Below are 26,084 nucleotides of genomic sequence, written 5' to 3'. Positions count from 1 at the left end.
GTAATGCAGGGAATAAACAAATCCCATAGAGCAGTGCAGCACTGGCCAAGGATGACCACTTCTCTCATCTTGTCTTGCCCCAGCTTTGAGCAGCTCTGCATCAACATTGCCAATGAGCACCTTCAGCAGTTCTTTGTGCACCATGTCTTCAAGCTGGAGCAAGAGGAATACCTGGCAGAGCACATTGCCTGGCATAACATCGACTTCACCGATAACCGCCAGGCTCTGGAAGTCATTGCACTCAAGCCCATGAATATCATCTCCCTCATTGATGAAGAGAGCAAGTTCCCAAAGGTAAATTCCTGGTTTCACTTGTCATGCCTGCCTGTGCACACAGGTAATGCTTGGCTTGGCCTCACACACAGAAAAGTGCAGAAGTGGCTTTTGGGTACATCATGAGAGAAAATGTCCTCACCCTCTGCTGGAGTGTGCTCTTCCTGCCACCCGGCTGTTGGAGCTCCTACAGCTGTTCTAGACAGTGAAGTAAGGACTCTGATCATTTTACAAGGGCTTCTTAGGAAATCTTTGAATTCACACATTCTTTTGAGTATTGCTGTGGTCTGGGATGCAGTTTGCTCCTTCTTCTCCTGGATGACAGACTCCGTGGAGCAATGTCAGCATTGTGAGGATCTGTAGGAGAAGTGCAGGCTTGTCAGTCTGACCTGGGTGCCAGGCAAGGCATGAAAAGTTATTCTGCAAAGGCCAGGCATCTCCAAGAGGAGAGCAGAGATGAAAGTAGCATCTGGTCTCAGACATCCCTGCAGAGCATTTTCATAGTCTCTAGAGCATGGCAAGACTAAGCAGGACTGTGGGTGTGGGAATCAGATGGCAACATGGGCTCGTCCAGAAAAGCAAGCCCCTGCCTCAGCAGATTTGCAGTCTTCAGACAACAATTTGGGAGGATCATGTACAGGCAATTTTCCATTTTCTTCCCTAAGAAGAGGGTAATCCTGCAGTCAGGACAAGAAAGCATCTCTCCTGTGATTCCCAGAGCACATGACTGCTCAGACAGCACAGCACCCACTACCCCTAGCACAGGCCAGTGAGCAGAGCTACCCTCACATCACCACAAAAGATGAGACTGTGATGGCACCCTTGAGGAGAAGCATCCAGCTGACTGCCATGCCTGTGGAAGTCACTATTTGAGCATGCTGACTGATGTCTGTTCAGTGCAGCCTTCTAAGGGTCTCTGAGCCTTGCACCAGTTAGGGAGTGAAAGAAGAGCTGTTCCTGCCTGGGAGGAGGAGCATGCAGCCCTGAGAACATGACTGGGTAGGATGGCATGGGAAGCTTGGTGGGAGGCTCTGCTTATGATCTGGGAATTCCTCGGTGTACCTGCTGATGCTGGTAATGCCATGGTGGCTTGTCCACAGCTCTAAATTGCCAGGCCTTAATCTCTGGCCGTGTGTTCTGTCCTGATGCTTGAGAGAAGGGTCTGTCTAAAAGAGAGACCCTTCTGGCACTACCTTCCTCCAGATCTGGCAGATAAATAAGGGGCAGAGTTTGAGCTTTTGTTACCTCAGAGCACCACTTCCATTTGTTTGCTGAGCACTGGCCAGTGCTGGGGAGAATCTGCTCAACTGAGGTTTTTTGCCTATCTTTGTTTCTAGGGCACAGATGCCACCATGCTCGTCAAAATCAATTCCCTCCATGGCAAAAGCAACGTCTACATCCCACCTAGGAGTGTCCATGACACCAAGTTTGGCATCAACCACTTTGCTGGGGTTGTCTTTTATGAATCAAAAGGTGAGCCTATCTCTGCTGGATACACAGGGTGAAGAGAAGGACACGACCTGCCCTGGATGTGTGTCACTCCAGGGCAGTGTTGATCTGAAGTCAGATCAGGAGGATTACTTTAAACTAATCTGCAAGTTACAGTAAATCAAGTGGATTTTAGCTAGACAGACTGGTGCTAGAGAGCCAGCAGGATGCAGAGGTGACAAGCTGGTTTGTTTCTATCCTGCAGATTTCCTGGAGAAGAACCGGGACACGCTGAGTGCCAATGTAATGCAAGTGGTTCATTCCTCCAAAAACAGATTCCTGAGAGAGATCTTCCAGGTGGAAACGACCCCACCTAGCCTGGGACGTGGCACCATCCGGCATCTTGGAGCTGACCAGGCTTACAAGGTTGGCTTAGTGTCACTGGGTTGCAGAATCAACTCATTTCTCCTCTGGCTCTGGCTGTTCTTAACCTCCTGGTTCTTTTGCACCGTCTCTGCAAATTCCTGTCCCTTTCATTCGACTCATTTCTGCAGAGGAGCCTGCAGGAAAAGTCAGGGTCTGGTGGTGATGCTGTAAACAAGCATGACATCAGCCCTGTCTTGCAGGACTGCATCCCTGGGTGTCTGTGTGCCCATGCCTGTGGGCTGGCACAGAACCATGGGGTGTGCTCCTTTCCCACTTGATGTCATCAAGGGGATGGGCTTGCTGTGTGTCTGCTTGGGCATCCACACTGCCTCCACATCCAGGATGGGTGTAAATCAGCAGAGAGAAAAGGTTCATTGGAATGGAACAAGGCACCAAGCAGAGAACCCTCTGCAAAGCCAGGGCCTGTCCAGAAGGCAGCAGTTAAACTGGTACCATACTGCACATGTGTGGTATGCTGGGACTGTAACCTCAAGGGGTCTGGCAGGGCAACTGGCAGTCCCTCCCTGGCCTTTTGGTTCTTACAACCAGGGGTGTAAATAGCTGTGCTCTCACAGGAGCATACCCTGTCTCCTGCTCCCAGTGACACCTGCAGACACAGTCTCACTGCCCTGCATATTGCTGCAACTTTAGCCCTCCCTCCTGGCTCAGAGGCTTTGTGACAAAGTTTGTGATAGCTCATTAGCACAGGATCATCTGTGCCTAGTGGTGCAGGGAGACTCGTCCTGTGCCTAGTCAAAATGGAGCTGCCAAGGGCAGGGGACTGTAAAGAGTGTGGGGCAGAATTCAAGTCCTCTGCCCTGCTGCAACTTTCACATAGCCTAATGTATCAGCCTTTAACTGTGCAGTGTCATCCTTGCATGAAGGTACTTTTGCTTTTAATGTTTGTGATGTTTGTGGGGGTTGGACTAGATGATCTCTACAGGTCCCAAAGGGACCTTTTAAAGGTCTCTAAAGGGACTTTCAGCCCTACCATTCTATGATCTTTGAGCTCTGTCAGGGTACAGAACAGTCAGCTTGCTATCTTACCTGTTATCTGTCTATTCTTCTGGCACTGTTTTCTGATCCTGTCCTTTCTTCCTCAGTCTTTATCCCAGTGTGGCTTTCTTCTGTCCAGAACAGCTGGCCACGGACAGGTAAACATCCTGGGGGAGAAGGCCAGAATTGGTACAAGCAGCAACAGAGAACTGGATTAGCATCTCTTAAATGCTATAAATACCTTCAGATTAAATATCAGGTCTATCCACATTGCTTGAATGCTCTAATCCTTTTTGTCTCTATAGACATGGTTGTGTTATTGTCACTTACAAGCTTCAGCAGCGTGTCGAGACAGAGATCCTAAATGTGAGCTGCTTCCCATTTCCAAATGCACAGAAGGTAGCTGAAATGCCCCTGTTGGTTTCAGCTAGGTTGGGCCACCACTGGGAAGCCTAAGAAGCAGGCTACAGAAACAAATAGTGAATGAAGTGCCATCTTGAGGTCTCACAGTTGTTCTCCTGACACAACAGGAGAGAAAAATCACCAATTTCAACATGTTCAATGTTGTACGTGTGAGATCACGAGGACATGGGCTTCACACTGGTGTGGCCACCCCCCTGATTTACAGCTACAGCAGAAAGTGTACAAATTGCTTTTAACTCTCATAAACGTGCACATGTTGTTATGACACCTACTTCAAACGGATGCATGCCAGCCATGAGGTAGAGAGCTGCTAGATGTTCCCAGGAGCCGTTTTCCAAAGGATGGCGTGTTTGGGCACTGGAGGGCAGCATTGGCCTGCAGTGAAAGCAGAAAGTAGCAACTTCAGTGTTGAAAAGGGCACTTGTAACCTAAGAACCAATCGACTCAGGTCCTACAGCCCCCCAAACCCACCGAACTAGCTGTACTGTGCTGGAATCAGTTGCCCCATGTGCCTGTATGGAGTCCTTTTGTTCCTTGGGATCTGCACCGTTGTCACCATCATTTAACGTGCCTTTAAAATATAGCAGCAGGAGGTAGAAGCTTAAGCCTGCTGTGGTGATCTGCATGAAAAAGACATAGGTGCAAGTGTGCTTTCAGAGCAGCTGGAGAGTGAGGAGCTCACTGCAGAGAAATGCAGTCTCTCTGGGGTTCCACTATTGCAACTGGGAGCCAAATTCAACCCAGACATAAAGCACTTGATATCAAGCCATAGGTGGAGCAGCTCTTACTTTATCCTCCAGTGAAGGTTTGCCTTTTCGCTGTTTACTGTAGTATTCATGAGCAAGGCAATCAGTCATCCTAGTCCCTGAGGAATGAGCTGGTTTGGATCTCCAGCATTCCTAGTTAGCTGAGATGGCAGCAAAATGTCTGGCCTGGAGCTTACGAGTGCTTTGGGAGTAGCTGTTCCCCACCACGCTGTCAGGCACACCAGGAGCTACAGCTTGTCACCCAGCAGCCTTGGCTGGAAGAGACAGGCTTACGTGGGCTCGTGGGGGTGGGATTTCTTCCAGCTCCTCTGCTAGAGCTCAGTGCCCAAGAGCTCAGTGGGCTTTCTTCCCAGGGATAAACCCGAATTAAGAAGATGCAGATGCCAGTTTAGCTCCCACGTAGATAAGGTATCTGTTTCTGCCTTAAGGTTATTAACCAGCCTGTGGTGTGAATGAGGCAGCATGTGCTTTACTCTTCCCAGGGCCTGGATACCACCAAACGGCTCTCGACTCTGGGAGGGCAGTTCAAGCAGTCCCTGGAAAAGCTAATGAAGATCCTTGAGCAGTGCCAGCCATACTTCGTCCGCTGCATCAAGCCAAATGAGTACAAGAAACCACTGGTAATGTTGTGACAATGTGAGGTCTTGTCCTCACTAAACTTTTTAATGAGGGAAAGCTGTCAGTTGCTATGTAGCGTTTTCTGTCTGCACTGCAGCCAAGAGGAGCTGGAGTGCAGGCTGCCACTGCAATTACAAAGCCTTGGAGCACACAGCATTGTTAATTTACAACAACATCTCTCAAAAGCATGGTAGAGTAATAGAGGGCAAAGAAAGAGAGAAAGCACACAGCTGTATTCCTGGGAGGAGCTGTAAAAGCCTTTCCTGCAGAGATAAAAGTGGGGAATTTCTAGCACCTCAACAAGGGGACAAACAGAAAACATTATGATCCAACACTGATCACATTATGAAGCAACCTGAGAGAGAACAGGAGAGCTGCTGGTGTTTGAGAGAGGGGAGATGCTGTTCATTTGACACAAGAGGGGTGAGTTTGTCATTAGGATGTTTGGCTGGAACTTGGGAGATCACAACCCAGTTCCACATGAAACCTTGTGTGGTGTAGGTTGAGTAAATCATTTTGGAGGTACTGCCTGTGGCTTAGTGAGCCTGTATTTAACCTGCATGACAAGAAACTGGCAGGACACGTGCTGTGCTATGCCCTAAGGGCCCAAGTTGCTGCTGCACTTACTCACACCTGCAAAATGATATTTCAGCTGAAACTGAAGTGCAAGAATTGAAATGGTTGCTAAAGCCAGACTGAAGCTAATGGTCTGCTTCCACTGCTGATAAACAGAAACATTAAGACCCTTTGGGGTGACTTGTTTAAGCCTGTAATTGATTTAGTGGAGGCTGGAAGTGAAGAGATATGTCCTGAGGAATGCTGCATGTGGAGCTTCTTTCTGTGCTTAGTCTCCTCCTTGTCTGCTTTCCCTTTCAGTTGTTTGACAGAGAGCTGTGTATCAAGCAGCTGAGATACTCGGGGATGATGGAGACCATTCGGATCAGGAAATCTGGCTACCCAGTCCGCTACAGCTTTGAGGAGTTCTGTGAGAGATACAGAGTTCTCCTGCCATGGGCTCTTCGAGAGCAGGTGTGTGAGGCTGACCTAACTTTTCCTTATGCATTAGGTGTTTCCCACAGTAGAAAGTTCCTGGATTGATGCTGGCACAGCTGAGAGCTGTCATCACAGGAATCCACATACACACTTGGACCTTTGCTGAAACAGTACAGGTGCTTTTATCTCCAGGTATCCTGACCTGCTCCACGCAGACATCCCGTGCAGGTGGCATCTCCATTGCCCTCAGATGTTTCTTGTCCATAATCACACACTTCAGAGATCTCTAAGATCCTCCTTGCACTTGAACTCTGGAATGTTTGGCCATACGGCCACGTTCCTCCTTTTCTTGACCCTCTGAGCCAAACAACCTTCATTCATTGCACTGTCAGTCCAGTAAGGCCTCGTCTGTTTCTGTTCTTTGCCTTTTGAAGTGCAAGGCAGTAGATGTTTACATAGTACAACTGCTGTGTTTCACAACCAAGCCCTAACATGGTGATGCTTTTGCACGTCAGCTGAAGAACGATGCTCGCCAGAGCTGCATCAGCATCTCCGAAGCAGTGCTGGGCAAGGATCAAAGCTGGCAAGCTGGAAAGACCAAGATTTTCCTTAAAGTAAGTAAAAAGGGCAGCTTATTGTCTCTTCTGAAAAACTGAGTGCTTTACAGTATAGCTTGACCTTGTGCAAGAGTGGTGACCCAGAAGGACTGAGTTCTCTTCTAAACTTACTCTTGGCTGGATCTTTGTTCCTGAGGGCCAAGTCATTTAATGGACACAGCTTGGTGTACAAGAGGATGATCCTGTTTCCTGTGCTCCAGAGCTGCAGCTGGAACAGCACAGTGTTTGGGTCTCTACTCAAGCTTTGAGCATAAAGAACTGGATACCAGCACACTTGTTGCAGGGCACCTCCTTGCCCATAGCGTAGCCCCAGATAAAACCAGTCATGCTGCCAGCACACCCTCTGCTTCTCTCTGGTTACAGCCACACATAGTGTAGTCAGGTCGTGTGCACTCTTCCTACTGCAGTTCCCTACAGGCATTTTAATCACAGCTAGTACTAGGTCATGCTGATCTGGGGCCTCTTTCTGACCATGTGTGCAGTTCTCAGAAGCTGTGGGGGTGTTTGCTCAGCTGGCATATCCACACTTTCTTTTAACAGGATTATCACGACACAGTGTTGGAGCTGCAGCGCCAGAATTTACTCACAGATAAGGTTCTTCTTATCCAGAAGGTGATGAGAGGACTGAAGGACAGGTCAGTGACCTTACAGATGGGAACTTGCTCTGGTTTGAAGCAGTAATCTTTGTGGTGCAGTTAAACACACTCTGTGAAGTGCTTTCGAGTAGGAAATGTATCAATCCATCCCTTCCACTAGCCCTAAACTCAGTGCCTGTCATGGAGCAGTGCACGGTGCATCTGTGCAGATTCTGCACAAAGATTTGTTCTGGCTCAGTTTCTTTGTGTTCATGATGCTTTCCAAAACACAGGGCTGTGGCACATGCAGCTCCTATGGAGAGAAAGGGCTGGAAGGAAGATTTGCACTGAATGTTTTTAAGAAGCAGGAAATCCCCATGGCATCTGTCCTCAGAGCTACAAAGACAAGGATGCTGCTTTGATACAAGACTTAGAAATGAATCAGATAGAAACTGACTAGTCCTCTTTGCAAAGATGCACAGGCATTTCCTGCATTTTATCTGGTTTAGTTTGAATTCTTTTCAGAAGTGACATTTAGTCACTGTCAAGCAAAAGTCCTCATTGAATGCTTTACATCGTGATTTGTGCTTAGGAATCTTGGATCCCCCAACCAAAACCATGAGATCCTGGTTTGGTTTAGAAATCTTCCTGACAGTAGAGAAGCAAGAACTGAAAAAAGCCACGTCACAAATGCCTCAAAACTTCCCCCTTTTTTCCAGCTCTGCCTGCTATCTAACAGAGTGTCCCTTCTCCCTCAAAGCCTCACCTCACTTTGATCTTTAAACCATCAGAGCAATGCACCACTTCTGACAGACACAGTGTGACAACTTCTGCCATGGGAGGTTCACCTTGCTCAGATGGGTACCTAGTCCTGGTACTTAGGGCACTGGGGAGCAAGTGGGCATCAGATGGAGAGTTAACTCATCCAGGCTCAATGCAAGGGCTCTTCCAGAGCTCTTCTACCACAGCAATGAAGTTGGCTTGCAGTCAGTTGCTACAAGTATTTTTTCAGCATTAAGGGCAAATTCAACTTAGATGTATGAAGGTGGATTAGTAATACTTGTATCACCCTTTGTACCAACAAACAGGAAAGCAAACAGGAAAACTCGACTGTGAGCTCAACTAATTCATGGTGCTGCTTCACTTGCAGCACTGAGCTGGGCTTGAGCTTGGGTGAGATCTCCTAAGGCCTTTAATTACAGAGCAGGTCAGGCAAACCAACCTGTTCTGGCCTTTCCAGCAGCATGGAGAACATGTAAGCTGACCAAATGTGTGAGTGAGGGTAATTTTGAATCATATGGTACAAAACCATCTGACCAGACTAATCTTTTTGCTGCAGTGCAATACTTTTCTCGAGCTACTCAAAGGCACAAAGAAAGCCCTTGCTGAGCTTCAAACTTGACCTGGCAAGATGTCTACTACTAACTGAGCAAGTTAGTTTAACAGCAGCTTTCCTGGCTCTGGTGTTCCTAGATAGCAGCCAAGGCTGAGATCAGACTGTAGACATCTCATAAAAGGAAAGCAACCCTGACATCTTTTTCTTTCCTATTATCATAAGAAGCAGCAGAAATAACCTATTGTTTGTCACCTCACCTGTCTGTCTGCTAGGAAGCAGTTTCTGAGACAGAGGAAGTCTGCTGTGGCCATTCAGTCAGCCTGGCGAGGCTACTGCTGCAGGAAGGATTTCAGAACGGTAAGGTAAAAGTGTATATACATATATATGTGTATATACATATATATGTGTGTATACACACACACACACACATGCTTATATTTGTGTGTCTGTTTGCATACTATGCCCTGCCAGATTCAGTGGAGTATTAGGAATAAAGGTATTCACAACTGAAGGGAAGAGAGGCAAAATGTCAGGGTGTACAGAAGTGTGCAAAGTCCAAGGAGGTCTCTGGGACTTCTCAGAGTTTCCTAAACCTGAGATGTTTCTGTTTTCTGCTGAAACAGTAACTCAACTAACCTCTGGCAGGCTGGCTCCACTGACCTGACATATGATCTTGCACTTCTTCTAGCCAGGAGTCCAAGGCTGGCACTTGTTCATCACCACCATGAGCAGTGTCCTCCACAACTGACACAGGAAAACTGGGACTCTGTAACAAAATTACCAGAAAAAAAACCCATTACATTAATTTCCCATTATTCAAAGCATTGGCTGGTCTTCTCTAGATGGTGGGTTTTCTGGGGAAAGCCACACCATACTGGAGGCACTCACATGTTCATGTGGCAGGGATTATTGTTAACATATCCCATACACCCCATTCATGAGGTAAGGGAGGAGAAACTACCAGTTTCACCCAGAAACATCTTCTATGATGTGTCAGTGATGCAGTTCCTGTCTGAAGAGGCAGGCTGTTGTCCTGCACTCTACCCCATCCTGCTCCACTGCTTCTCTGGGGATTGTCACACCTGTCTCTCCAGGGACGTGACTTTCTTTTCCCCATTCATTTGGCTTCATTTCTGCCATTTTCCCTCACAGAACCAGAGAAGGGTGGGGGTTGGAAGGGACCTTTGGAGATCACCCAGTCCAACCCCCCTGCCAAAGCAGACCCACATAGATCAGGTCACACAGGAACGTGTCCAGGTGGGGTTTGAAGCCCTCCAAGGAAGGAGCCTCCACACGCTCCCTGGGCAGCCTGTGCCAGGGCTCCCTCACTCAAACACTGAGTTTTTCCTTATGTTTAAATGGAACTGCTGGTGTTCCAGCTTCTTTCCATCACCCCTTGTCCTGGTTACAAGAAAGTGCTGCCCCAACCTCCTGACACCCACCGTTGAGATATCTGTATGATGAGCTCCCCCTCAGCCTGCTCTTCTCCAGACTAAGCAGCCCCAGGTCCCACAGCCTTTCCTCAGAAGGAAGATGCTCCAGCTGCTCCCCTTGTCATCACTTAGGCTGCACTGTCGCTTCCTGGAGCCTCTCCTGCCGCTCTCCAAAGGAACTCTGTGTACTCTGGTGTCTACCAGCAGCAGAACATAAAGGGCAGCAGCTCATTAACCCCTCTCAGGATGTTCCAGCCTCCCCAGCCGCTGCCAGCCCCCGTGGCTTTGGAGCTGACGCCTGTGTCCCGTCCCGCAGGTGATGCTGGGCTTCGGGCGGCTGCAGGCGCTGTACCGGGGCCGGCAGCTCGCCGAGCGGTACGGAGCCATGCGGGCCGGCGTCGTGGCGCTCCAAGCCGCGTGCCGCGGTTACCTGGCGCGCCGCAGGCTGGCGCAGCGGACGCGGGCTGCGTGTGTCATCCAGGCCCACGCGAGGGGCATGATGGCTCGCCGAACGTACCAGAGGATGAGGAGGGAGGTAAGGCCTTGTTGTGCACGGCTTGTTCCTGCCCCGTGCTCACGGGCGTGTAACGACCAGCGAGGGTCACAGCGTGGCACTGGCAACTTGGGCACTATTTCACCTGGGGCTCTGGTCACGTACAGAAGCAGAGTCTGCTGTTTGCTTTCTGTGTTCATTGCGACGGATTAGAGGTTCCCTGACAGAGCTGAAATGTTTCTTGACAGAAGAGAAGAGATAAGGGGGGTGGGGGGGTATCAGTCACTCCTGCAACAGAAGATCAATTTCTGCAGCAAGGACAGATAATGTCACTTGGGGAGCCATTCAAAAGGGAATCCTGTTCCAATGTCTCTTGGTATGTGCTGCCAGAGAGAGTCTGTGCTTCCTCCCTTGGTGGTCCATAGCACACGGGAGGCCGTTCCATGATCTCCTTTCTCCAGTAATACTGGGCAAACAGGATGAAGCCAGTGTGCAGATTTCTGCCCGTGGCCTGTTCCCTAACATGCCCAGCGTAGAACTCAGTCCCTGTTGGGATAAAGCCCCACGTGGTCAGATTGACAGTGGCAGCAGTTATGGAAACAGTCCCAGTCCTGTTGTTCACAGAACAAGTGCAAGCTGGAAGCCAGGGATATTCGCTTGGAGGAAGAGAAACGTCTCATCCAAGTCCTTGGACCGGTGAAAGCAAGGGAAGAAGCTCTGAGATTAGAAAAGGTAAGTTGGTAGAGGAACACTGAATGTCCCTTGGCTGACAAGAGAGCTTGGCCAACCCACACCTGCAGACTTGCTCAAAGATCTGAGCACTGGTCTATCTTAATAAAAACCAGATGTAGCCATAAAGCTGTTTGTAATGATGCCCGAGAGGCCAGGGGCACACACACACGTTCCTCTGCAGCACGGGCTGGCACTGCAGCCAAATGTGCACCATGCTACTGCAGCCTCCTGACAAAACACTTACACGTTTTCAGTGATGTGTTAGGAACTCTGTGCTTCTCCTGAATTATCTCATGTTGATAAAGTTCTTGACAAATGCACATGACTAGCCATGGCCTTTGAGGACAGCTGTAGGAGCAAGGCCCTGCTGCTCATGTGCTAGGTCCTTGTGACTGCTTAGCACAGGCAACATTTAAGTCCCCATTCCAACACTGCACTAGCAGAGCTGGACCTCACTGTCATAACACCTTTCCTAATGATGTTCCAGGAATGTCTAACCAGCTTCTGTGTTTAAAGGAACACCTGGCTACTCTGGAGAGAGAGGAGGAAGAAGCAATGCAGAGGAGGAACGCTCGTGATGACAAACCAACAAATCAGGATGTTATCAGCGACCAAGAAATGGTGGACAGGATTTTTGGGTTTTTACCTTCTGTGATTGGAGGCCAAGAAGGACAGGCTCCCCTGGGTTTTGAGGTACAGAGCTGCAGGCTGGCAATGGGTCGTGTTCATCCCTTGTGGAAGCCCTTTGACTGTGGGAATTCCATCAGCAGTCAATTCTGTTCAATGACCTTCTGTACAGTGAAAGAATCACCCAAATTAGTCACCCAGACAGTCTCTTCAGGGTCTGCTTTCACTGCTCAGTTCCCAAAAGGTTTTACTCACGTGCAGTTTGGGGCCTGTGTGTCTTCAAAAGCTGCACATTTATTTCTTTGACCCACCAGACCAAATATTGCCACTCTCTGTGATTTGGCACCAGCTCCATGTTCTGCTGATAGTGCTCTCAAGAGTTTCCCAGCTGAAACAAGCTGGAAGTTCACCACCCAAGTTATCCCGTGTTCTAAAAAGCAAAATTTGATAAATATACTGGTCCTGACAGCTGTGGAGGATGGAATCAAGTAGGGAGAGGCAGGCAAAGTAGAATGGTCTGAGTTAGTGCAGGATGTGAGCAATGAGCATCTGGATTTTCCATCACCGGGGTTCTTGCTGAGGCCAATACAGGAAGATCATATGGAATGGATGCATCTTAGAAGGACAAGCTCTGAGTCCCAGTCATCTGTTGGTAGCAGCTGAAAATGGTTTGGGGTTAGCTGGAAAGCCACATTCTGGAGGAGTTGTGGCCGAGGAGAAAAGAAAGAAAAAAAAAGAAAGAGAAATAAGAATCTCACAGTTCAGGGAAAGCAAATACGGTTCTTCCTCATGTTCTACACAGGACTTGGAAACAAAGCCTACCCAGCTGGAAGAGGTGGACTTGGACATGGTTCCTATGAGCGTGGAGCTGGAAGAGGAAGCAGATGGCTTGGAGGAGTACACCTTCCCAAAGTTTGCAGCTACTTATTTCCAAGGGTCTTCTACCCACACCCATATCCGCAGACAGCTGCGCCACCCGCTGCTCTACCACGACGACAAGGACAACGTCCTGGTATCTCGCTCCTCATTGTTATTGAACCTGCTCTCTCCTGGCTTCCACAGCCCCTCTCAGAGCACAGCCCTGGGAATCAGAGGCTTTAGAGCCAAGCAGTTAGTCCTAAGCACTTGTATGGAAGTAGCAGTTCCCATCAGCACTTTGCAGGCAGGCGTTTCACACACATACCTGCCCAGCACAGGATCTCTGCTCGCCTTTAGTCTGCCTAAAGAGGGAACTCTGAGGTTTGCTTTGAGTTCTCCAGCTATCCACTGGACAAAAAAAAATGGTCTGGTGAGAAGAAGCAGCATCAAAGCTCTTGTTAAGGTCACTGGTCTGTGAGTCAGGACAGGACGGGGAGACCCAGGCTTCCAGTTTTCCTGGGGAGCCAGGAGGGGGTTGAGGAAGGGAACTTGTCTTGATGTTAAGCAGCCTTGCAGAATGGAGGATCCTATGCTGCAACGACTCTGCTATGACTTGGCTTTCTAGTTCTGGGCATGAGGGCTCCTCAAAGAGTGCCCTGCTGCTCTGCCCAGGTGGGTAAATGCAGAGTGCAGCTCAGCCAAGGTTCCACCCCTCGGGCCACAGCACACCTGCAAGGTGCCAGGAAAGGGAATGGTGAGGGCTCCGCAATAACAGCACACCTGACATTCCCACTAGAGCTGCACCCTCTTCCTTTAGCATGACAGCGTTGTGCATGTTGCTCTTGTGTTGTTTGGCACGAAAGTAACGCCTTGGTGTAATGGTGGGAGAATATGGGAGCTTCCACAACTCAGGCTGGGTAAAGGAAGGAAATGCTCTTATCTATGCAGGCAGAAATGGCATGAGGCCATTGCTTCTCTTGGCAGCGTCTGACTCTGCTTTCTGCCACTACAGGCTTCTCTAGTGGTGTGGGTTATCATCCTGAGGTTCATGGGGGACCTGCCAGAGCCAGCAATGGTTGCCAAGAATTCCACCAGCAAGAGTGGCTCCGTGATGACACAAATATATGACACACTTGGCAGGAAAAACCAGGTCCAGTTCAGGAACAACAGCCCAAACACGGTAAGAGGAGCAGGCTGTGCTTGTGTTTTCATTTGCTTTCCTTGGTTTCTGTGCTGTTCTACCAAAAGTGAGAAGAAACAGAAGAACCCTTTATGCTACTGTACTTGAAATGCTCAAAGTGCAAAAGGGCCCCTGGTCAGTCCTGGAAGGACAACGTGGCTCCTGCTGGCAGGAGGGGACAGAACAAAAACATCTCCATCTGAGCATCTTCCCCTCCTAATGAGTCATTCTTGCTGTGCACTAACCTGATTTCCTGTAATGGTAATGTGTGTTGCAGAGAGAAAACAGAAAAGACAACAAGATTTCAAAGGGGATCTCTTCTCTGAAGCTGAAACGGTCATCCAAGCTGACAGGGAAGGTAAGAGCTGGAAACACATTGCTTCCCCTAAGTCATCTTGCCTGGAATCCTGCCTTCACCTTCTGAGAGATGTTATGGGACAGCAGCCCCTCAGCTGGCAGCTCCTTCCCCTGCCAAGTCCCTGCAGCTCTGTGTATGGGATCCCTGGTTTGCCCTCAGTCCCGAGCAGACTGAGAATCACCACGTGCTTAGGGCAGTACAGGAAAGTTCCCCCAGTCAGTAACAGTGCTGTAACACTGCACTTTGTGAGTTACCTTGAGAGGAAAGGGGAGAAATATGGCTATTCCTAACTGCTCCTGCACGCAGCAGAAAGAGTTTTAGCCAGAAAGGCAGACAAAGAACGTGCCTCATTCCTGGGAGAGCTGCCTGGTAAGAGGGGAGGTTTCTAGAGCACTCTGGGGTTCTGCTTGGTTTCTTTCAGGTAACAAACCAGCTGAGAAGTGGAGAAGAGGCTTTCCAGGAGGACAGCTTGATCTCTGAGAGACCCATGTCCAACCTAGAAAAAGTGCACTTCATTATTGGCAATGCAATTCTGCGTCCTGCCATCAGGTAGGAAAGGTGTCCCTCCTGTCCAGGAGCAGGCACCCAGTACATCAAGGAAATCCAGCATCTCCTTCCCACAGTCCCAGCGTATTTTCCAAATGCTGGAAGTGTCTCACATTTCTCTCTGGGGATTCCTGGCTTGAAGCCCAAACTGGTCACATAGAACTGAGGCTGCTGACCACACACCTCTTCAGAGGATGGTTCACCTTTATCTGAGAGGACAGAGATCAGCTCCCTTACTGCCTTTCCTGGTATCCTCAGGTTGTAGTTTAGGTCAGCTGCCTCCATGTATGGCTTTCTGAATACCCCAAGGATGAGTAATGGGGCAGAGCTCAGGGCTGTAACCCAATAACCCCTGAAGGTAGAACACTGCCCTAGGATGAGAGAGAAGGAACACTCAGAAGAGTAAGAAAAGTGGAGCTAATGTACACTAGGTGTATGAGAGGTGTTTGTAACCTCAGTTTCCACACAGCCTGTTGTTGAGCTCTCAAGCAATCAGGAACAGTTGAAGGTCTGGCTTGCTGAGTAGATCAGTCACTAGAAGAAGAAATCATGCTCACAAGTGATTGATGGACCACGATTGGACCTTAGGCCAAGCATGGTGTGAGGATAAGACAGAAGCTTGTTATCTGACCTGACCCCATGAATTCTCTCCTTCATTTTATCCCATTTTAGCTTATGCAACACTTCTCTGTAACAAAGCCCATAGGCACAGGCCCTGCCTTGACCTCAGTCTTGGGCTGCATTCCTCTCTACATAGTCGCTTTGTTTCAGTCAAGGTGCTCCCCAAAGCAGATCCTCAGCTGGCAAAACTTGTCTTCAATTAATGTATCAAAAGAGCCAGAGGTAAAGCATCTACTCCCTCAGTCTGTGCTTCATCATATGTTCTATCTGGGACCAGAAACCTCATACACCTTGTGTCCTCCCATGTTGGACTTGCCAAATGTGTGTTTCAAGAGTCCAGAAAATGTCAGATGGCTTCTAAATTGCAGTTTTGTTTATGTACAGATGTTTGTGTCTGTTTCCTTATGCCCTTGCTGCAGGCAGCTTGCATTTTCAGAAGCTCACTCTGAAGCTCCCTTCCCTCCACTCCTGTCCAAAGACTCATTCCAAGTTTTCTAGAAGTATAAAATTAAGCAGGCTATCCCCACCCTTATCCCAAAACCCACATATGAGCAGACAGACAAGAGCCATGAGATACAAGCCACATACTGTGGAGAGCTTAGAGCAAGTTTCACTTGCAGAGGTGCAGCAATGCCACTTCACAGCTGGATGACACAGCGGTTGTCATCCCTGCATAGTCCTGCTTGTCACAGCAGGTAGCCCAGCATGGGAATTGCACTTCAGCTGCTGAGTAACAAGTGGTGGCAAAAGGCACTAAGTACACCTTGAGCCTTCCTGCCATGGGAACCTCTGGAGAGTCCAGTGGAGGGCTACCAAGACGATTAGGGGAGTGGAACGTCTCTCAAGACCTGAGGCTGTTTAGCCTGGAGGAGACTGAGATGGGCCCTTATCAATGCTGATAAATCCCTAAAGGGCAGCTGTCAGGAGGCTGGGGCATCACTTTTTTTTTCTGTGGGGTAATGGGCACAAGCTGGATCACAGCAAGTTCCACTCAGACACAAGATAAAACATCTTTACTGTGAGGGGAGGGAGCCCTGGCCCAGGCTGCCCAGGGAGAGTGTGGAGGCTCCTTCTCGGGAGGTTTCCAAACCCACCTGGACACGTTCCTGTGCCCCCTGAGCCAGGGGAACCTGCTGTAGCAGGACCTTGGACTAGATGAGCTCTGGAGCTCCCTTCCAACCCACACCATTCTGTGATTCCTGTGGTACATCAGAGGAGGGATCCTAGCTTACTTGGTTAAACCTGGCTCCAGTCTGTTTCACCATGCCAAGCTTGCAGGGGAAACACAGCCAAAGGCAGTTCAGACAGTGAATCATTATCTGTTGCTTTCACATGTTTTATTACAGAGATGAGATTTATTGCCAGATTTGCAAACAACTCACTGAGAACAGCAACAGGAGCAGCTATGCTCGAGGCTGGATCCTTCTGTCACTTTGCCTGGGTTGCTTTCCTCCCTCAGACACATTTGTGAAGGTACAGTACTAACCTTTCCTACAGCAGCTGAAATGCCTTGGCTGACCTAGTTGCTTGTGTGTTCTGATACAGGTAGCTACATAAACTGTTTGGCTGCCACAGCAGCTTCTGCTGTGATTTTAGAAACTACCTCATCTCATATGCTTAACTAGCAATTCAAGAAAATGGTTGCTGTTGCTCATATTTAGGTCTTTTCCCTTTCATGCCACACAGGTGGCATTATGTTGTTGATCACAGTCCTCATTTGAGATCTGTAATCTGCAAAGAATCTGGCAAATTTGAACCTCTCCAGTTCTGCCTTTCCAACATTTACAAGGTGTCTCCAGCTACAAGTGATCAAATATACTCAAGAGGCCAGTGTAAGGTCTCTCCCCATGTTTTACCAGCTCTTAATCTACATCTGCAAACCCTACAGAATCCAGTAGATTTGGGCTTCTTTCATCATTCATCACTCATTTAGAAATGTAAATGGATGATAAATTCACCACAGGAAAAGTCTGACACCTTGTGACCCCAGCTTGACATGAACCTTCTTCCTGAATCCTAGAGGCAACGAGCAGAATCCACAGATGTGCTGGAATCTCCAGTGTTGCTTTATCAGGACCCTGGCTCAAATGATTCATCATAAACAATGCTAAATGGACACCACTTGGAACACAGCAGACACGAGCCATAGACATATTTCACCACCACTCTTCATCCAAAGACTGAAAACCATGCAGAATTCATTACACACACGACCATTCTGTCTGTAGGAATATTCTTAGTCATTAAAATAACCATCTGACTGACCCATGCTTGCACTAAATACAAGTGTGTAGATATGTGTCCATGCTTACACCATGTCATGAAGGATACCAGGGCCATCCAAACTCCCAAAGCTGTTTATCCAATCCTTTTCTTCCCGTGACCAGTCTTAATCATGGACTTCATCTACTGAAATTGCCAGAGAACTTAGTAAGACTGAAAGTGACCATCATCATCAGTCTTAACCTGCAATTAGCCCCCTCCCCAGTACTTCTGTTCATACAGAATGCCATAGACTTCAGGCTCTTCAACTGGAAACACTAATGCTTGCTCCAACCTAACCACAGGAACAAAGTCTCCCCTGTCTAATATTTACCATGTCGTTAAACACAGTGAATAGACTGACACAAGTCTTCCCCCTTAGACTTAAAGCTCTGTCTCAAGGTGAACTGTAACCTGCTACATCAGGTGCAGAAGATTTCTACTGCTTCCCGAGGATTAGTGTTTCCTAACTCTTTGTCCTGCTGTGTGCACACAGTACCTGTTGAATTTCATCCACCACGGCCCCACAGGCTACGCACCGTACTGCGCTGAACGGCTCAGACGGACCTATGTCAACGGAGCACGGACGGAGCCTCCAAGCTGGCTGGAACTTCAGGTAGCAACTCCCTTTTGCTCAGTTATATTGATCTGGGCAGCTCCTTAGATACGTCTCTTCTGGCTATCCAGTTGACCTAAATCCAGTGGAGGATGTAAGTTAAAAGCTGCAACACAGGGTTTGCAGGGAGATACCTCCATCCACTCGGAAGCCACAGGCCAGAGCCACCTCCTGAGGGAAGCATGTACCATTGTTTGTGGAAAGAACTGAGCAGGGCTCTTAAAATGGAGGGAGGGAGGGAGGATGTGTGTCTGATAGGGCTGTATCACCCTTCCCTCAAGTGTCACCCTGGTAATGAGAAGTCAGACACAGGCATACACACACAGCTCCCTCCTTCAAGCAAATACCTCAGTTCAATTCCTTCCTAAATCTGAGTGATTTTATTACCTAATACACATCTCCCTGGGCAAAGCACTTGCTGCAGGCAATCTCTCCACTGATATATGTAAGACTGTACCCAAAAGTCATCGGGCTAAATAAGGCTCAGAAGAAGGCTATCAGTCTACACTGTTATGGGATAACCAACTCCCCTTGAGTCCTGTGCTGCTCCAGGGGTGTAATTTATATTTAAGACTCATCATGCATTGAAGAAACTGTGTGGGTGTTGGAGATTAACTTAAAGGTTGCTGACTCGGGGTACAGTGTGTGGAGCTCTTCAATCTAAATGCATTCTTCACAGTAAAGTTAGACTTGCCTATGATTTGTTTCTCTCATTAATGCTGACTTACAGGCCACAAAGCAGAAGAAACCCATTATGTTTACCGTCACCCTGATGAACGGCCAAAGCATCACTGTCCCTGCAGACTCCGCTTCCATTGCCAAAGAGATCTGTCAGTTCATAGCAGACAAAACCGGGCTGAAGGACGTCTTTGGGTTTTCACTCTACATTGCTGTGTTTGATAAGGTAAAGTGTAGAAACACAGAATGAAAGCTGCCTGCTGTTTCTGTGAGCTGCTGCTGTGCACTCAGCCTCACCGAGGGCTCCCTCTGACTTCTGGAAGCACGCTCCCAGTGCTACGCTCACACCACATCAGGTCTGAGTCCCGGCTGGATCTCAGGACCTGGCCATCCTTACTCTGCCTTTCTGTTGGCCAGCCACTCAGCAGTTCCTGCTGCAGGCCTGGAAGGGTTCCTTTGCAGGGCCACAGGGGAAGCAAAGTACAAGGAGACAGACAATAGAAGACTGCAAACCAGAGCTGCTTTGTCTTAACTTCCAGCCAATTTTTCCCATCACCATCCCTGTGCATAAATGCACACACGTGTGCCAGGGTACAACGGGCGCATCCATCTGCTCACCTTCTCGCAGCTCTTCTTGCTGTCTTCTTCCCTCAGTCAGATGCAAAGCAGCCCTGCCAGTGACAGCAGCATCCCTCTGTTGCAGGTGTGGTCGCTGGGCGGGGGCCGAGACCACGTCCTGGATGCCATCTCTCAGTGTGAGCAGCTGGGGAGGGAGCGCGGCACACACGAGCGCAACGCGCCCTGGCGGCTCTACTTCCGCAAGGAGATCTTCACCCCCTGGCACAGCTCCCAGGAGGATCCTGTCAGCACTGATCTCATCTACCACCAAGTCATTCGTGGTGTCCGCTTTGGGGAGTACCGCTGTGACAAGGTGGGTCCCTCGGTCAGCCTCCTGCAGAGGAACGACTGCGCTCACGTTGCCCACGTGAAAACGCAGGGCGATGAGGGAGGTTTCTAGTGGCTCTGGACAACCCTTCCCTGTCCAGGGCACTGTGGCAGCTCTAATTAATACTTCTTCTGCAACTCTCAACACGAGCCAGCAACGTGCCCTCGTGGCCAAGAAGCCAATGGCAGACTGGGATGCATCAAAGAGAGTGTGGGCAGCAGGTCAAGGGAGGTTCTGCTCCCCCTCTGCTCTGCCCTGGTGAGGCCTCATCTGGAGTCCTGTGTCCAGTTCTGGGCTCCCCAGCTCCAGAGGGACAGGGAAGTGCTGGAGAGAGGCCAGTGCAGGGACACTGAGATGATCAGGGGACTGGAGCATCTTCCTTACGAGGAAAGGCTGCAGGAACTGGGGCTGTTCAGTCTGGAGGAGACTGAGGGGGGATCTCATTAATAGTTACAAATATCTCACTGGTGGGTGTCAGGAGGTTGGGGCAGCACTTTTTTCTATGGTTGCTAGCAACAGGACAAGGGGTGATGGGATGAAGCTGGAACACAAAAAGTTCCACTGAAACACAAGGAAGAAGCATTTCAGTGTTTGAGTGAGGGAGCCCTGGCCCAGGCTGCCCAGGGAGGGTGTGGAGGCTCCTTCCTTGGAGAGCTTCCAGACCCACCTGGACACGTTCCTGTGTGACCTGATCTAGGTGACCCTGCTTCTGCAGAGGGGTTGGACTGGATGGTCTGTAAAGGTCCCATTCAACCCCTGCCATTCTGTGATTCTATGAACTTTCAGTTCATGTGGCAGTTGGAAGTTTGTCCAAAGGGGCAGTTTGGGTCCTTCTAAAAGATCTTCACCGATAATCTCTGTGAGGCTGTGACGGTGTGAAGGTCACCTCTCCTTTACTCTGGATGACTGTCAGGAGTTATCCAGACCAAAATGGAGAAAACCCCATTCCTAAAGCTGTTCAAGGTTGAATGAGGCTATCTGGACTTTGTGACATCTTTCTAGGCCTCTTTTAATGATTCAATTGTTTCAGGAAGAGGATTTGGTGGAGATAGGTGCCAAATATTGTTACATCCAGTTTGGAGATTCCATCCACAATGAACTTGTGCAGAAGGTGCTCCATGACTGCATCCCAGTGAAACAACTGAAGTCCAAGCCCCTTGAAAAGTGGGTGAGCCTTATAACCTACACACATGCTAAGGTAAGAGCTTTGTCTGGCACTGCTGGGTAACCACTCTCAAGCACCAGCTTCTGCCCCGTTTATTCTTTCCATTTATGAACAGTCTGTTGGAGGAAGAAGCAAAAACATCTCAGTTTGTATATCCCAAATATCCCAGCTCACTAGGGCTGGGGTAGCAGAGGCTCTTTCCACTCACTCCTCCATATAGGTAGGGCTCAACAGTGGGGACAGATTGAAAGTAGATTCCAATCTCAGCTTATCTTTGAGGATCTTTATCTCCCATCTGACAACTGAGTGAGGACGCCGTGGGATGGAACTTTGGTGTTGATCTGGAAGTGGGTTAGCTGAATTATTTCCATGGCACCTGAAGCATGTTAGGCTCTGAACAGGTCAGGCAGTGGGGATTTGAGGGAGATTTGGACTCCACATGGCTGGAGGCAGCCTCAGCTGTGTGTGGCTTAGGCCTCTGGAGACTGTTCCCAGTGTGACTTTCTCCAGGTACCCTTGACACCGCTGACAGAAGGCGGCCGTTGGGAACCTCTGGGATCAGGCCTGCTCTTTGTTGTCTGCTGGCCATGCAAACCAGATTTTGCTAAGAAAACCTTGTCAATCTTTCTCTACTGCAGGCCCCATACACACAGGACCGTGTCTCCCCTCAGACTGTGAAGGAACAACTCGTGGATTTTGCTCGCTTTCAGTGGCCTTTGCTTTTCTCCCGATTCTTTGAGGTCACCAAGTTTTCAGGTAATACTGGAGCCTGGGAGTACAGGACAGATATCAGATCAATAGAGGACTCACATAGCATTGCTATGGAGTTCTTTCTGCATTTTCAGGTCCCAGCTTGCCCAAGAACCACTTTATCGTTGCTGTGAATTGGAAGGGTATCTGCTTCTTGGATGAGTCAGAAAAGCGGCTCCTTGAGCTGACCTTCCCAGAGATAACTGGCATCCACACCAACAGGTGAGTGCCCCAGAGCAACAAGATATGAGGGAGGCATCTCTGCCCATACACAGAATGGGTCTCCCTTGTAGGAGGGAGGTGTACATTCTCTGCCTTCCCCTAGATGATTTGATCTGAACCTGGGAGGGTGGTTTCTTATCATAGGTCTGGGAAACAGAAAGGGACAAGTTCTGAGCAGCCTGCCAAGGAGATACTGAACTGGCTGACTCTTCCCTGCTGGTGCTCAGTCTGAAAGGTGTAAGGAAGCAGGGACATGCATCAAGACAAGAATGGCCCAAACAGCTAACATAGTTAAGCTGTTGTCTGTTGTGCATGCTGGGAGTTTGTGTAATTCTCAGGTGTGATGGACCTCAACAGGACAAGTGAGGGAGGGAGGGAGGGTAACCACTGGCTTGCTCAGGGCACACATCAGATCATTCAGATAATAGGGTCTTACACACACAAAAAACAGCTCTCTGAGGACTCTCACAGATCTAATGAATTGCAGTTACTCCAAAAGAAGGGTTTTGTTTGTAACAAAGCACTTTTTCACAAAACATGGAGTCCAGAGTGAACCTGAAACACTTTCCATCTACCAGCTCAGGAGAAGGCAAATTAAGAACTACCAGTACTCACCGTAAGGGAGTTGTCTGCAGGGAGGTGTGGGTGCCCTGGCTGTGATTGCAGATGGGTCTGTAAGGCTTTCAGATGTTCTGATAACACGCTCCAACAACACACAGGGCAGTGAAGTCGTTTGGACAGAGCTGCACTCTGATGACACTCCGCGCTGAGGAATTTGTCCTGACGTCCGTGAACAGCGTGGTCATTGCTGAGCTGGTGGTGATGTTCCTGGAAGGGCTGAAGAAGAGATCACCATTTGCTGTGGCAATGCATGAGAAAAAATCCCAAGGTAAGTCTTAGAACTTTTCTACAGAGCAGGGAAGGAATCTCGAGAGAACCCACAGCACTTGTTTGAAAGAGCTGAAAGAGAAGAGGGAGAACTCCAGCAAGAGGCCCTTTGCTCCAGGAGGAAAGGGTAATGATCAGCACAGCAACACAGAGCATAAGGCAGTGTGATTCAGTACCTTCACATACAAATGACCTTTCCTTCCTCCTGCTCTTCTTTGCATGTTTTATTTAGAGAGTACACTACCAGCTCTTACAGAGGAAAGCTGCCTCTGGGCTCCCTGGAAATACTTTCCAGAGCAGTTGCACAGGAGTGACCAGTCACATCGTTCTGTGGAAGACAGTTGTCTAGAAACCACAAGAGGGGATTAAATTGTAAACACTAACTTCACCTACTTAGAGCTACTGAGTTTCTTACCACGCTTTGCTGCCTTCTCTAGACACAAAGTCAGCATCCATTTGAATCAAATGGAGTTTTGTCATTGCTCTCAGAAGTCAGGCTGGCAGCAGAAATGTGAGTGATTTCTCTGAAGTGTCACTGGATAATTGGCCATATTTACACAAATCACTTTCTAATGCTAATTGAATTTGGGCCTTCAAAATACAATTCCCTTGTGTTTCATGTTGCAGTCCTTCTGCATTTTCTCTTGGACTCTCCAGCCTGAACAGTACTCCCTTATTCTCTTTTCAGAAGACCCTGACATCCTGTCCTTCAAGAAGGGAGACTTGCTAATCTTCACTGAAGACAAAAGGCTGGATGCAAACCCTATCTGGATCTGTGCCCAGAATGAAAGGACAGGCAAAACAGGGAATGTATTTTTGGAAGACATCTACATCATTCCTTCTCTCACAAAACCCTCTAGCCAAGTGCTGGTAAGAACAACTGAGCAGTCTCTTTGAAGAGACAGCAAGATAAATGACAATAACAGCATTAATGATGATTACATTTATAAGTGGGAGTTAATTGTTCCTCCAAAGTCAGACAAGCTCTATACCTCCCATTGAAGCAAAGCATTTCATTCTGTCCTGTCTGAAAACCAAACTAAACTGAGCCCAAGCTCTAAGGACACTGCAGTTGCACAAAAGCAATGACTTTCAAAAAGTTGTTGTTTTCACCAACAGAGATTTCAGTGCTTGGAACTGGTGGCAGTGGATGTGAGTACACAGTTGTGTTTTCCTGCATTCACGCTGGGCTTGGTGTGTCATCACACAGTATGTCTCAAGGAAGGCTCTAAGTGCAGTGGGTTACTTTCAAAGAAAATGCTCCCTGAGAGAGCCAAAGTTTCCCACTGATCGTTCTGCTTCAGTTGTGGCTTCAGTTTTGGACACATGGTGTCTTAGGCACTCTGCTGACTGGCAAAAAGCTCAAACAGTGGGGGAAACACACACTAGTGAGCAGCAGGTGCATTTCTAACCAGCATTAAAATAATCACATACGTTTCGATGTCGACTCTTCTCAAGGTTTCCTTGAGCCACTGAAGATGCTGCTTAGGGGACAGAAGGTCACCTGCAGCACAGATTGCTCGAGTATACACCATCTGTGCATACATGCTGAGTAACACCTGACAGCCTGTGTTCAGACCTGTGTCCATGTCACGTCTCTGCGTGGCTGTGTCATTGCAGAGTTTACTGATGATGTCTCCAGACCAGAGGAGATCGGCCTCACTGAACTCCTTCACGGATGAACCTGATGAACAGGATCTCAAAGTGAAGCCTTATACCCTGGAAGAGTTCTCCTATGAACACTTCAGGTGAAGCTCTCTGTGTAGTGTGCACCCTAGGAAAGTTCTTGCTGATCACCAGTGATCCTTAAAGCATCTCCCATCTCTGACTGGGTTTCTTCTTCTTGTTCCCTGTAATTCTGTGTGACTTTGGATGTGCAGAGATTCTGGCACGTGGCCTGGTTGTATCTTTTGTCTGCAGAAATGCAAAGGGGAGGGTACAAGAACCCCACCTGGACTTACTTTCCAGCAAGCCTTATTCTTACTTTCCACTCCTCCTTCAGCACTTCCCAGCTGGCAGGGACACACAGCACCTCGGGCCTCAGAGAGTAAGGGGGAAAATAGCCTTCTTTTTGCAAGCCTTCTCCCCTCTGGAACTACCAGAAACCACATTTTCCTGACCTGCACCATCAAAGGAGATAGGAGATCACTGTCTTGGGAAAGAACGTGCCTAGAAACAAGTCTTTGTGCTAACGGCCGCTTATGTCTATAGCAATACTGACCCAAAGTTTTGTGTTGCCTGCACTTGTCTTCACTCAGGACTCCTGAGAAGGAATCCATCAGCAAAGCTGTTCTCCAGAAGTCCCGTGGGCACAGCCATCTGTGGGCACACTCGAAGGAGCCCCTGAAGCAGCCTTTGCTGAAGTCAGCGTGCACTGACCCTGATCTTCGGGATTTGGCCTGTCAGGCCTTCATTGATATCCTTTCACTGCTCTTTGAGAGCACACAAGGGAAGGAAGAGCTAGCTGCCTCCATGGGGATAACACCACGTTGCAGGGTACACATTTACAGCAAGGTGGAGGGTATTGATTCCATTTCTTTTGTCTCCAAGTGAAACTCTTTGCTGCCAGTGCTCCACGGCTCCTGATGGCTCATTTAACCGAGAATGTGGCTTTAGGAGTGAGGGGGATTTACTGCATACACCCAGAGCAAGCAGCTAATGCAGCACAAAACACAGCCAAGCAGTGGCTGCTGCGCCGGGAAAGGGGTCGGGGTCAGGCAGAGAATACGTTCCAGACCCTCCTCCCAGTGTCTGCCACTAAAATGTTAACATCCAGCTGAGACTTCCCTTCTACCTTCCAAACTTGGCCTGATTTTGTCCTTAACAGCACATCCACCCATCATGAAATTCATGGGAGACTACCCCTCGAAACAGACACACTCCTCTGTGGAAGTCACTGACCAGATATTTGTGGCAGCCATCCAGGAGGAGGTCCTGAGGGACGAGATTTACTGTCAGATTATGAAGCAGCTGACTGAGAACAGGAACAGGTACTCACCTGGGAGCAAGCACCCTGCTTCTGCAGAGCCAGGGCTGAAGTGCAGGTGGTGACCAGGAAACCCTGCTACATTCACGATGGGGCAGGAGCAGAGGGGAAGGATGGCCAAATGTTGCAGTGACACTTTCCCTTCCCCCTTGTTCCTTGGCCTCACCTTTGCAGAGCACTCAGCACCACTGACTGGCAGTGAGAAGGCCACAGAGCAGGACCATCCCTTGTGCATTACTCAGTCGTTGTTTTGCTTCCATCAACACTCAGT

The 26,084-nt window shown here is 48.8% G+C and overlaps 1 protein-coding gene and 3 long non-coding RNA genes across 4 annotated transcripts in view; 1 reads left to right on the top strand and 3 right to left on the bottom strand.

Moving 5' to 3' along the window:
• The window catches only part of MYO7B (myosin VIIB), a 50,666-nt gene that overhangs the window by 12,420 nt on the left and 12,162 nt on the right, over nt 1–26,084 (top strand). The window contains exons 12-38 of the mRNA XM_062005391.1: nt 84–294; nt 1,611–1,746; nt 1,967–2,127; nt 3,243–3,281; nt 4,796–4,933; nt 5,808–5,960; nt 6,440–6,538; nt 7,082–7,176; nt 8,725–8,809; nt 10,202–10,420; nt 11,627–11,803; nt 12,540–12,749; nt 13,608–13,775; nt 14,053–14,133; nt 14,555–14,682; nt 16,647–16,773; nt 18,059–18,178; nt 18,909–19,082; nt 19,560–19,787; nt 20,833–21,000; nt 21,606–21,723; nt 21,813–21,939; nt 22,659–22,828; nt 23,516–23,697; nt 24,448–24,575; nt 25,086–25,243; nt 25,664–25,817. Coding sequence (XP_061861375.1) covers nt 84–294; nt 1,611–1,746; nt 1,967–2,127; nt 3,243–3,281; nt 4,796–4,933; nt 5,808–5,960; nt 6,440–6,538; nt 7,082–7,176; nt 8,725–8,809; nt 10,202–10,420; nt 11,627–11,803; nt 12,540–12,749; nt 13,608–13,775; nt 14,053–14,133; nt 14,555–14,682; nt 16,647–16,773; nt 18,059–18,178; nt 18,909–19,082; nt 19,560–19,787; nt 20,833–21,000; nt 21,606–21,723; nt 21,813–21,939; nt 22,659–22,828; nt 23,516–23,697; nt 24,448–24,575; nt 25,086–25,243; nt 25,664–25,817 — 3,954 coding nt within the window. The remainder of the gene's footprint in view (nt 1–83; nt 295–1,610; nt 1,747–1,966; nt 2,128–3,242; nt 3,282–4,795; nt 4,934–5,807; nt 5,961–6,439; nt 6,539–7,081; nt 7,177–8,724; nt 8,810–10,201; nt 10,421–11,626; nt 11,804–12,539; nt 12,750–13,607; nt 13,776–14,052; nt 14,134–14,554; nt 14,683–16,646; nt 16,774–18,058; nt 18,179–18,908; nt 19,083–19,559; nt 19,788–20,832; nt 21,001–21,605; nt 21,724–21,812; nt 21,940–22,658; nt 22,829–23,515; nt 23,698–24,447; nt 24,576–25,085; nt 25,244–25,663; nt 25,818–26,084) is intronic.
• Nucleotides 3,525–10,141, bottom strand: LOC133626425 (uncharacterized). The gene is made up of 4 exons (XR_009819494.1): nt 9,895–10,141; nt 9,113–9,218; nt 3,819–3,921; nt 3,525–3,587 (listed from the first exon to the last, which is right to left on the bottom strand). It is a non-coding gene; the product is annotated as an uncharacterized LOC133626425 (long non-coding RNA).
• Nucleotides 11,020–12,504, bottom strand: LOC133626424 (uncharacterized). Its single transcript, XR_009819493.1, has 3 exons — nt 11,993–12,504; nt 11,757–11,901; nt 11,020–11,095 (listed from the first exon to the last, which is right to left on the bottom strand). It is a non-coding gene; the product is annotated as an uncharacterized LOC133626424 (long non-coding RNA).
• LOC133626426 (uncharacterized) lies at nt 17,479–19,026 on the bottom strand. Its single transcript, XR_009819495.1, has 3 exons — nt 18,941–19,026; nt 18,102–18,254; nt 17,479–17,709 (listed from the first exon to the last, which is right to left on the bottom strand). It is a non-coding gene; the product is annotated as an uncharacterized LOC133626426 (long non-coding RNA).

This window comes from Colius striatus, chromosome 12, assembly GCF_028858725.1.
Source record: "Colius striatus isolate bColStr4 chromosome 12, bColStr4.1.hap1, whole genome shotgun sequence".
Classification (NCBI taxonomy): domain Eukaryota; kingdom Metazoa; phylum Chordata; class Aves; order Coliiformes; family Coliidae; genus Colius; species Colius striatus.
This window is presented reverse-complemented; position numbering and strand designations above follow the sequence as displayed.